At 44.8% G+C, this 12,548-nt stretch overlaps 1 protein-coding gene across 1 annotated transcript in view; it reads right to left on the reverse strand.

Moving 5' to 3' along the window:
• The window catches only part of LOC121446933 (integrator complex subunit 4), a 57,110-nt gene that overhangs the window by 31,589 nt on the left and 12,973 nt on the right, over positions 1-12,548 (reverse strand). The window contains exons 5-11 of the mRNA XM_041649835.1: positions 11,483-11,668; positions 10,508-10,558; positions 9,443-9,531; positions 8,111-8,231; positions 5,971-6,042; positions 5,267-5,441; positions 3,362-3,567 (exon numbers count right to left, since the gene is read on the reverse strand). Coding sequence (XP_041505769.1) covers positions 3,362-3,567; positions 5,267-5,441; positions 5,971-6,042; positions 8,111-8,231; positions 9,443-9,531; positions 10,508-10,558; positions 11,483-11,668 — 900 coding nt within the window. The remainder of the gene's footprint in view (positions 1-3,361; positions 3,568-5,266; positions 5,442-5,970; positions 6,043-8,110; positions 8,232-9,442; positions 9,532-10,507; positions 10,559-11,482; positions 11,669-12,548) is intronic.

Here is a 12,548-nt window from a genome sequence, read left to right on the forward strand (position 1 = left end):
TTTTGCTCTTTAACCTTCCGTTTCCTCCCTGTCTGAAACCTTCCATGACAACTGTCATGCTGAATGTGGTCTCACACACCTGCAGTCCCAGCACGTGAGAGTCACAGGTAGATCATGACTTTGAGGGCGGCCTAAGACATATAACAGAACCCATACTAAAGGAGGGGGAACAAGTTTAAAAAAAGAAAGACCATTAGGATGAGGTGAGTGTTTTATAATTAAAGGAATAAAAACCATAAAGGCATATAATATCATATATAAAACAGTGTGGACATCTGTGTGGCCATACAGACCAACAGATGAGCACCAAGACTGCATGAGCTGCTCCCTCCCTCCAGCACACGTCACAGCACACTGACAGCTGTGCCATTCTCCACAGGTCTAAATCTGCTCCTCTTCTGCCTCGAATGTTCTTCCACCGTGGACAAGTCTTGCAAAAATGGTGCCTAGTTCCTTCCTCTTTGAGTTCAACTTTAGATCCTTTTCCTGACTGCTGTATTCCCATGAGAGCAGGACCATGGCTTCCACTCACTGTCTTAACTCCCCTACAGCAGTGCCTGGCACACAACAGACAAAGTAAAGACTGAAGAGAGGGACTGAGGAGCTGACTCAGATCTGCCTGACTCTAAACACTGTCAACTTAACCACAAGGTAACGTTTCCCAGATGAGTGAATCTCCACTGCTGACAGCAGGAAGCTGTACTGATGTCTTTCTTAAGCACTATATAATAGCCAGTTTTAGGAATAACTTGTGCAGGTTTGTTTCTGGAAATACTTGCTGTGCACTCACTATGACTACGTCACCAGGTGGAGCCTGAAAAGAACATAACAAAAGGAATCACCTAGAGACTCCACTACAGAGTTAATGATCTCATCAGGGAGATAAGACAGACCAACATGCTAGACATGATAAACTAAGAAGACTAAAGGGGAGACACGTGGGACTGGTATTTAATATGCATCAAATGATTGACAGGATGTAACAATGTATCTGCTATAAATTCCATAAAGGCTTTAAGAATGAGGAAAGCTGAAAGAGAGGCAAGTCTATAGTCATCTTCTCTGCACAACAATTTCCCATAATGCTTAGAGTGAGATTCAGTGCGCACAAGCCGCTTGCCCCTGCCTATCCACTTCACGACCTCTCCTTTCTCACCAGGTTCCACCAAGACCGAACTCTTACTCTGTTGTCCCTTAGCTGTTCCAGGAGCAGTTCTCTGCCTCGGTCTGCACAGGAAAGGCTGCTCTGCCCTGTAAGGATCCTCTCCTCAGAAGCTTGAGTAACCAGATGATGTATCTTAAAACCCCCACACGTGTAGACTGCTTATCTTCTGCACAGATCTGTCACCACCTGAAATGTTCACCCCTCGAGACTGAAATTATGCTCCGTGAGAACAGGGATCTGCTTCTGACACCGTTCCAATCACTGACAGGACAGTGAATGTGCGGGAGCCGGGACCAGCAGAGTGAAGAATAGTTTGTAATCCCTTCACTGAGGAGGCTGAATGATGTCCTTGGGTTCAAGGTCAGTGAGTTCTGAGCAGTCTGGCTAGGAGAGTAAGGCCTGGTCTCAAATAAACAAACAAAAAACCCAAGAAACTAAAAAGAATAAAGGCCTCTGATGACAGGAAACACAAACAGCATAAATTTGCCTTCTTAGAATCACAAAGACATGGAGCTGGGCAGTGGTGGCGCAGGCCTTTAATCCCAGCACTCAGGAGGCAGAGACAGGCCAGACCTCTCTGAGTTCCAGGCTAGCGTGGTCTACAGAGTGAGTTCCAGGACAGCCAGGGCTACACAGAGAAACCCTGTCTCGAAATACAGCAACGAAAAGATCCAGGCACTTCAGAAAAATAACTCCAGGGGCTGGAGAGATGGCTCAGCGGTTAAGAGCATTGCCTGCTCTTCCAAAGGTCCTGAGTTCAATTCCCAGCAACCATATGGTGGCTCACAACCATCTGTAACGAGGTCTGGTGCCCTCTAATGGCCTGCAGGCATACACACAGACAGAATATTGTATACATAATAAATTAATAAATAAATATATATTAAAAAAAAAAAAGAAAAGAAAAATAACTCCAGACCATGAGTTCTACAGCCTGGGGAGTGAGTCTTTGTATACCCAAAGCAACCATGTAACTGACTATGTGGCTTCAGACAAATTACTCTTTCTCTACAAAACTACAGGTGCTCCCTGCCTCATCTACAGGTGCTCCCTGCCTCATCTACAGGTGCTCCCCTGCCTCATCTACAAATGCTCCCCTGCCTCATCTACAGGTGCTCCCCACCTCATCTACAGGTGCTCTCCTGCCTCATCTACAGGTGCTCCCCTGCCTCATCTACAAATGCTCCCCTGCCTCATCTACAGGTGCTCCCCTGCCTCATCTACAGGTGCTCCCTGCCTCATCTACAGGTGCTCCCCACCTCATCTACAGGTGCTCCCCTGCCTCATCTACAAATGCTCCCCTGCCTCATCTACAGGTGCTCCCAACCTCATCTACAGGTGCTCCCCTGCCTCATCTACAAATGCTCCCCTGCCTCATCTACAGGTGCTCCCCACCTCATCTATAGGTGCTCCCCTGCCTCATCTACAGGTGCTCCCCTGCCTCATCTACAGATGCTCCCCACCTCATCTACAGGTGCTCCCCACCTCATCTACAGGTATTCCCCTGCCTCATCTACAGGTGCTCCCCTGCCTCATCTACAGGTGCTCCCCTGCCTCATCTACAAATGCTCCCCTGCCCTCTCTTCAGGTCTTCAATTGTACACTACACTGCAGTGAACGTCTCTGAATTCCTGTTGTCATACTTTACAGCCTCTGGATCTTTGGAGACCATCACACTGTTTTCCCTCTGCCTAGGCAAGGGTACCACTTCCTCCTCAACAGTAAACACCTCCTACCCTTCCTCCTTAAAATGTCCTCGGTGCATTGTGCTTGGTCTCCTTGACTCAGCACCTCAAGTTAGATGCTCTTTTCAGTCCCTTCCCTGGTCACAGAGATAATAAGCTTACTCAGATTTCCTGCTACTCTCCAGCCCCACTTTAGGAGTCGGATATGAAGGCACAGCTTTGCCACCTGATGTACTGACCAGTGCCCAACACAATACCTGGTTTTAAAGGGGGATGGCCTCACAGGTATCTGACGAAGAAATGACAATAGAGCCGGGCGATGGTGGCGCACACCTTTAATCCCAGCACTCGGGAGGCAGAGGTAGGCGGATCTCTGTGAGTTCGAGACCAGCCTGGTCTACAGAGCGAGTTCCAGGACAGGCTCCAAAGCCACAGAGAAACCCTGTCTCGAGAAACCAAAAAAAAAAAAAAAAAAAAAAAAAAAAAAAGAAATGACAATAGAAACACCCACCTCTAATACAGCCAGGACGGTATCAAGCTGGTCTTCTCGGAGGGTGATATTGTTAGAGATTTTCCTCATGGTATGTATGGACTGCAGACGCACTTCCTCAATTTCATCATTAAACATGTCAACTAGGAAGTCAAGGCACTTCTCAGCAAAGGAGGGTGAAGACTGAGCCAGCATGCAGAGAGCCTCCACAGCAGCAATGCGAACCTCTAACAAATGAACAAAAATTGAACTGAACGTTATTCAAGAGCCAGAAAAACAGACTCCTTCTCGCACGTGCATTTTTATTCTCTACTCGCCTCTCACCCTAGAGTCTCCCTGTGGCATCTTCTTCTGCCACCATCACAGCGATGCACAAACATGGGCTTTGTGTCCCAAGGACTAAGGCCCATCTTACTCCATGTGCAAGTGATCAAGTCACACATCTGCCCACAGGGTGTCGCCTTATCTCAGTGTTTCGACTACACGAAAACCACTGAAGCGTCAGGTGCTAGGTAACTGATGCTAGCTGCTACCATCTTAGAGCAAAGAATTGACAAAATGAATTTACTTATCACAAAGTCAACGAGGGAAGAGAAAACCCCAGGACCCACACCTGTAATCCCAGGCTAGCATCATCCTGTGTGTGGTTAAGGGATTTGCTGCTCCTATGTAGACAGGACTCAGCACAAACCATGTGGAGGGACCTGATGCATGTATTCTGCAAACTCAAGCTACACCTTCACCTCTCTAACCGAATTGTTCTAAGGTTAGAATTACAAAAAGAGAGAGAAAAGGAAGACGGGACAGGGAGCAGGAAAGGGGTAGGAAAGGAGTTGAAGGGGGAGAAGCGGGAAGTGGAAGCGGGAAGCTACATCTCACGGTGAAACACAGCGGAAAGGAGAGGTGCAGAGGGCACTGCAGAAAACCTCAGGATCGTATGCATTTGTGGAACCAGAAAACCTTTAAAGGAATAACAGCTGGACAAGAGTGGCTATGCACACCTTTAATCCCAGGCTGATCTCTGTGAGCCAGGGCTATACACCGAGACTCCACTAGATAGACTGAGTGATGACAGATAGGTAGATGGTAGGTAGGTAGGTAGGTAGGTAAGTAGGTAGGTAGGTAGGTAGGTAGATAGATAGATAGACAGATAATATGACACAAAAATTTTCACAAAAGCAAAAGGAAGATAGAAGAAAGATTTTGTGGTCACAACTGAATTGAAATCCTGTTGTCTTACTGAGTAACTAAATATTATTATTAATAAGACTTTTATTAATAAGTACTTATTACAAATAGATCATGCATCATGCCAAGTGTTTTATGCACATGGAATCTAATTTAATTTCTATAGCTTGGAAAGAAGCTTATTATCATCACCATCCCCATTTTATAGGACGCTGACATCTGAATTTAACCACTGCATCATACTGCTTGGCCTCAGCCTCTCCTTCATAGTAGGTTCTTTACACAGTGATCAAAAGGCTAAATGAGGGAGGTGGTGGTGCACGCCTTTAACCCCAACACTCAGGAAACAGAAGCAGGAGGATCTCTGTGAGTTCGAGGCCAGGCTGGTCTATAAGAGCAAGTACTAGGACAGGCTCCGAAGCTACAGAGAAACCCTGTCTCGAAAGGAAAGGCTAAATGAAAAGATACACTTTATAAATTTTATCTGTGTGTAGAGGTGAAAGGACGGTTATGGAGTCAGAGCTCTCCTCCCACCTTTTATGCGGGCTCTGGAGCTCATGCTCAGGTCTCCAAGCTCGTGTGGGAAGCACCTGCACCTGCTGAGCCGTACGGCAGGACAGATGTCTCAGCCACGCTCGTCCTCTCCTACCCTGACACAAAGCAAAGCACGCGAGGACTCCTACGAGGACTCCTACGAGGACTCCTACGAGAACTCCTGGTAATCAAAGCCGTACTTACCGTACATCTCATCTTCCAGCCCATGGACAAAGGCTCCACACGCTCCCGACTCTATCAAGTTCACAGCCCCTGTATCTATCTCTTCCTTGGGAGCATCATCTCCCCATTTCCTGCCGCTGGAAAACTCTCCTGAACTGTAGAGTTCCTTGGCACGCTCGTGTGCAGTGCGTTTCCTCTGTAGAAGATGACGATAATTACTACTTGCCAAGAACACCAAGGTGCACCTAAAGCCGAGAGAAAGTAGGCAACAAAACTGCTCTTGGAGAAACCAGACAGTTCAGAGCAGAGAAATGCAAACCCAACTTAAAATGAGACAAAAGTTCACAAGTCTGTAATAGTTTCCGGTAACCTAGACAAAGTGTTGACTGGACAGGTGGTTGTGCTTACATTAGACATCAAAAAGGAGAGCCAGAGAGCCAGGCAAGAGCAGTGCCTCTTCAAACACTGTCTCCAGCAGTGTCTAAGGAGCAGAAAGTAAATCCTACCTCTTTTTGGTTTAACATAACCTTTACAAATTATTTTACAGGATAAAATTCATGATGTAGCTTGTAATTTGGTACTGTGATTTTGAATTAAAATATAATCTAGTAAACTATATTAATGCAGCAAATACATGGACTGCTAAATTAAATCAACACCACCCACCATATATCTACACTGATATCGATTATAGAAACCCAGTGTAAACAAAGAGTTCAAGTTACCCTTAGATCTGACATCAGCTTCTTGTCAAGAGTCTGCTCCAGGAAATGAGAACTGACTTGCTCCATAGAGCCCTGTAAAAAGAAAGAACCCAAAGCATATTCTAGCCATCGCCTTAACATTCAAAGTTTACAAGGAAATGCATAGAGGTAACGTGATTCTTGCCAGTAAAGATGCCTATAGGTTCTAAATCATCAGGAATATACTGTAAAAAATATGAACAACAGTAATAGAAGCTACCTCTGACTTAGGTAGAAATTACTCTGTTCTACATACTGTTCTGAAAGTTTTCTACCTATCTCAACCCATTTAATCCTCAGTAGCACAGTATGAAGTAAACGCCACTATTTTATGCATGGGGAAGGGGCATGCAAATATTAAGTAACTAACATCACAAATTCCAGAGCTGGAATATAAACCTAAGTTGCAGGAACCCTTTGGTTTGGCCATCCTTCCACATTGTCTTTTTCCATTTCTTCCTTCCTTCTTTTTGGTCAAGGTCTCATAGAGTCCAGGCTGGAACACACTACTAGAGGCTGGTCTTGAACTCCTGATGCTCGTGTTTCCACTTCCCAGCAGGCCTAACTTCCATTCCTTCTTATTCTATCCTTCCTATATACTTGGCAGTCACACTTTGGGAGACCAAAAAGACCTCTTTGAGGAGTTATAAATAATGATAATAACCCAATCTCTCTCGAATGGTCTTCAATTTCCAAAACAACCTATGTGTGGAATTTTTTTGTTTTACTATAATGAGGATTGGAATTTTTCATTTTTGTGCAGCACAGACAATTCTAACACCTTATTGTTTCATTTTAACCTCTTAGGAACCTGCTTTCTCCTCAAGCATCTCACCACCACTGGTAGGTTTTCTGTCTGGCCTATTAGCACGCGGAACCTCTGTCTTCTTCCCCTGCTACTCTAGTCAATTCATACCCTTCCCGTAATTCAACAAGCTCAGCCGCTTCCCTGAGCCATCTCTATAACCCTGCTTTAATGACTTTAAATCTACACAGCTCCAAATTAAGTAACTGTGTTGGTATTAAAAAATGACTAATAATCCAATCTTGCTAACAACACTGGCAATTACAGTTGCTACTATCTATAACATTTCTAGACAACTAGGCTTTTAGTCATATATATTAGCATTCATAAATGTACATATTTACACATAGTTATGCCTCTTTCTTATATAGAAACACACCTTATTTGTTTATTCATTTATTTATTTTTGGTTTTTTGAGACAGGGCTTCTCTGTTTAGCCCTGACTGTCCTGGAACCCACTCTAGACCAGGCTGGCCTCAATAGAAAGATCTACCTGCCTCTGCCTCCTGAGTGCTGGGATTAAAGGTGTGTACCATCACCGCCCAGCTAGAAACACACACACACACACACACACACACACACACACACACTCTCTCATAGGTATACTTTCTGTAGGCAATCTTTAACCCTTTTAAACTCTCAATCTGGTATTACATTTTTTATTTTATAGGCAAGAAAACTAAAATGTATGGGCTAATGAGATAGTTCACTGGGTAGGACATTTACCATCAAGTCTGTAGCCCTGAGTTCAGTCCCTGGCTCCACATGGCAAAGGACATTGAGTGCTCTTGATCTTGAGTGGAAAGGGTTTAGCTACCTTTCCTTTTCACATTTGTTTGTTCACTGACCCCGCCTCATGCCCAGAACTTTTGCAGGGAAGTGGGTATGGTAGTATCACAGTCTAGGCTTAGAGTGTGAACCGATGCTTGCTTTGTAAGTCCTATTTGCACAAATAAACACAGTAATGAAGCGTACAGCATAAAAAAGGAGGGGGGGTAAGCTATTGGAGAAATTATGTGGTTTCTAAAAATACAACATATCTGACCCTATCTACAGTTTCTCAGAATGTCTGTAAAAATTAACAAGCATTGTGTTCATTAAAGAAAGTGTAACTTGGGCTGCTGAGATGGCTCAGAGGTTAAGAGCACCGCCTGCTCTTCCAGAGGTCCTGAGTTGAAATCCCAGCACCCACATGGTGGCTCACAACCATCTGTAATAAGATCTGGCATACAAGCATACATGTAGACAGAATACTGCACACATTAATAAGTAAAATAAGTCTGAAAAAAAAAATAGAAAAAGAAACTGTAACTTACCAATAGCTTTGCCGCTTGAACACGAACTACCCAGGAGCCATCACTGACCATGTGGCAAATTTTCCCGAATGCATCATCAACTAAGCGAATTTCTTCATTAGAGGAAGGTATTGGAACAATACTAAATAAAAAATAAAGGTGGGGAGAAACCACATATGACAAAACATGAGCCTGCAGGCTCGGTGCTCTGAGGAGACCAGTGAAAACCGTATGTAGGAAATCCTCGACTGAAGACACCACACACACCCAGGGAGAACATCCAGCGGCTTTCAGTTGCACTGCAAACTTTCAGTGCGTTCAGTTTTCAGATTCATGAAGAAACCAAGAACTTGGTGGGGGAAGGGTTACAGGTCGGTGGTAGAGTGCGTGCTAGCCCTCATTCAATCCCTAGCACCTACATAACACAGAACTATACGCCTGAATCCGAATAAAGCTAATTCTAGATAGACGTGTGTGTGTGTGTGTGTGTGTGAGAGAGAGAGAGAGAGAGGGAGAGAGAGAGAGAGAGAGAGAGAGAGAGACCCCAATAACTATAAATGGAGCTCATTCCTATAGGTTTATCAATCCATTCCGGCTTTCCAATTCTGGATAACAGTTTAATGCAAAGGAAATGACCACCCCTTTTTCTCCTACAGAAAATACCCTTCTATTAAATAGAATAAATATAAATCTCCATCTCGAGGAATCACTGTGAATAATTTCAGTGCTATGAAAATATTTTAAGCCAGAGCCAGTAGATGGCTCAGAAAGTAAGGGTGCTTGTTGCCACCTGACCACCTGAGCTTCACCCCCAGAATCTCCATGGTGGAAGGAGAAATGATTCCTACACCGTGTCCTCTGCTCTCCACATGCATGTGGCACACATGCCCACAAACATACATACCTGGTATCTTTTACTTATGACATTTGGCCTAAATCAAACTACACCAAAATCTTATTCTCATTCTCTATCTATCTGCCTTTTTTGTTTTTTGTTATTTTTGTTTTGTTTTGTTTTTTCGAGACAGGGTTTCTCTGTAGCTTTGGAGCCTGTCCTGGAACTAGCTCTTGTAGACCAGGCTGGCCTCGAACTCACAGAGATCCGCCTGCCTCTGCCTCCCGAGTGCTGGGATTAAAGGCGTGAGCCACCTCCACCCGGCATATCTGCCTATTTCAAAAAAAAATGATAGAGAGGCACTTGAGAGACACAGTTCAGTTCCTTCAGTTGCAGATGAGGATGCAGGGACCCAAAGGCATCTTTCACACAGTACACAGTGCATGGTAGTCTGCAGTCAAGGCCTGTGTCCGCCCCCTCTATTCCCACTTTTCTGCAGGTAGCTTTTGTGTGCTGACCTCTCGGGGTAGAGCTGACTGACAACCCAGATGAGCTGCACCGCAGCACTGCGCACCTGCTCGTAGTCATCTGACAGCAGCTTACAGGCCTGCAAAGGAGGAGTGGCCGTCAGTCTCTGTTCTCAGGGTGATTCCAAATACTTCCCAAGTGAAGACAGGATGGCAGGGTAAGGGTGCCAATCAAAGTACTTCAGAGTGCTTCTCATTTCTTAAACCCCCGCCTAACAAAGGAATCTTGGCATTCGTAATCTCAGGTATAATATCACGCCCCATGTGGAAAGCAGAACCACACAGAGGGACAGACATCTAAATAACATCCAACCGTGTGAAGTCAGAGTACTCAAGGCCCATAGTACTACAACGACATTTACACATCAGTCCCAGAGATGTAGACAATTGTAATTTTCACAGAGATGAAGCTAGTCAGTAAGCTAACAAAACCTGAGCGTGGATTTAGCCTGCTGATCCCTAGACTCACTCAATTATCCTCCAGCAGAAACATCACATTCTAAGGCATCTGTTTAAGCTGTCAAACAGCCTGTCCACCACTCCATCACGCCTTTTTCCTGTTTATAATCCGATACTACACTCATGTGCCATCTGTGGTCTTAGTCACCCTCCAGAAACATTCCAGTTTACCACACTGGTGCCAGAACTGATGTGGACTATGGCCCAGCCAAAGAGAGATCAGGAAGACTAAAACTTGCCCTAATTATTATTACTTTTTAGTACGTAATTGAACCCAGGACCTTGGGCATGCTAGGCAGGCTTTTTACCATGGAGTTACATCCCCAGCCCACTTTCCTTACTTCTAATCATACTTTCTCCATGTGTTTAGTATTCATGCACAGACAAGTCTTTTTACATGCATTAGCACTATTTAATTACATATATATCCCATATTGCTCTCAAAAGTATGTTTTAGATATAGCTTCACAGCCACCCAACAAATGTGGCCACTGATCACCCTCATGAGTTCAAATTCTGAGAAATGGTGCAAGACCACCCCCCCCAACTTCATGACCCTCCTCCCCTTCCAGAAGGCCACCGATCACCTGAAGGTACCTGATTATAAATCGTCTGGTGTAGCTTCAGTCCTCTTTCATGGAGCTGCAGCTAGAGAATAAAAATGCAGTTAAGTCTCCCCGGCATCTCCACACATTCCCAAGGGTATCACGTCAGATCAGACTAACAGAATCAGTACTCAACAGAGACATTTCCTGCATAAACACTCAGACACTTAACTCCAACCCAAGGACAATCTCAAAAATGTTAGAGAAGCATAAAATAATGGTGAGAAAGAAAAGGGAGAAGGCCGGGCTTGCAGCTCAGCGGTAGAATACTTGCCTAGCATTTACAAAGTCCTGGGTCCAAGGAGAAAGAACCCCAGGGAACAAACGGTCACCGCAACTTCCCTCGGATCCCATCGCCCTTTCTGAAGGGCCACCTAGGGGATGCCTACTGTCCATAAAACCAAGTCATACACCTTCCTGCTGGAACCAGGAGAGCTGAAGGAGAGCTCCGACACAGATTCTATCTTCCTTCCTTCAGAGATAGAGATGAAGGGGCCCAAAGGAGCCAAAAGAAAAGCACACTTGGCATACGGGAACCTGTGTCTTCAATTCTATAAGGCCACCACCAATAAGGAGTGCACTAGGGGATTTCAGAATATATCCAAAGTAGCATATGGCATAATCTTGAGATGAACCAGGTGTGAGGCTAAATCAAGAGGACAGACCCAAGTTCAAGGCCAGTTAGGGCTACAAAGTCAGTCCCTACTGAGAGAGAGAGAGACAGAGAGAGAGAGAGAGAGAGAGAGAGAGAGAGAGAGAGAAAGCTGGGCAAGGGTGGCTCACGCCTTTAATCCCAGCACTTGGGAGGCGGAGGTAGACAAGATCTACAGAGTGAGTTCCAGGACAGCCAGGGCTACATAGATTCACAGAGAAACCCCATCTTGAAAAAACAAAACAAAAAGAAAACAAAAAAACAAAGGAAATGGAACTGTCCCCGATTACTTTTTTTTTTTTTAATTATGTTTACCATGGCTTTTATAGCTGCTGTTCTGACACGTGGGTCCTGGTCACTAAAGTAATCCCCGATAATCTTCTGGACATCTCTGGCAGTTAAGCCTTCAGCATCTTTTGTGACATTTTTCTCCAAAGAGCCAAGGTTGCCAAGTAACTGCAGGCACTTATTTCTTACACCGTGGGATGTATCTGTCAGGTGCTACAAAAGAAGGGAAGAAAGAGAGAAAGGAAGGAAAGAAGGAAACAAATTACCTACTTCCTTCAAGTCCAAATTTTTAATTTTTTCCTCTGTGTGAAGTCACTGATTTAAAATAAGCACTACATGCCGGGCAGTGGTGGCGCACGCCTTTAATCCCAGCACTCGGGAGGCAGAGGCAGGCGGATCTCTGTGAGTTCGAGACCAGCCTGGTCTACAAGAGCTAGTTCCAGGACAGGCTCCAAAACCACAGAGAAACCCTGTCTCGAAAAAACAAAAAAACAAAAAAAAAAAAAAAAAAAAAAAAATAAAATAAGCACTACAGTTCCCCTTCACCTTCTTTCTCGTCCTCTGCCCATCCCACGTCTCTGTCACTGTCTCCTTCTCTCTCTGATGTGGCATAGAGTCTCTTCAGTTCTAGGGCCAGGGTTTAGCTCGGCAGCAGAACACTTGGCTGGCTTTGCATGGCTGTGGGCTCAATCCTGTCCAGCACAGCCCATGCAAAGGTAGTGTCAGCTGTCACAGCCTGCGATACTGAAACAGGACAAAGGACAGTGACAGCTGATACTGACTGCAATATGGCAGGATCTGGAAAGACACAGGAGACAAATCTCCAGACGCTGATTCTCCACTAGGAGAGAAGCCGATAAAAGGGCTAGCGCAGACACAGCACAGACATATCCGAGTATCTCCCGTAACTCCCGTAAGTAACTTCTATACAACAGTGTTGAGAAGTCAAAAGGACACACACAAGCTTGAAGAGCTGCCCACTTAGTCAAATCGGAGAAATAACAGTAAGAGATTACATTCCACTGAGTAGAAATAATAAGTTCAAAACTTATGAAAACTGAAACTTTGGCATCAGAACACACAATTTCAAAGG

This window comes from Microtus oregoni, unplaced genomic scaffold (assembly GCF_018167655.1).
Source record: "Microtus oregoni isolate MIOR12 unplaced genomic scaffold, Mior012 000000F_ref0000247, whole genome shotgun sequence".
Lineage (NCBI taxonomy): Eukaryota > Metazoa > Chordata > Mammalia > Rodentia > Cricetidae > Microtus > Microtus oregoni.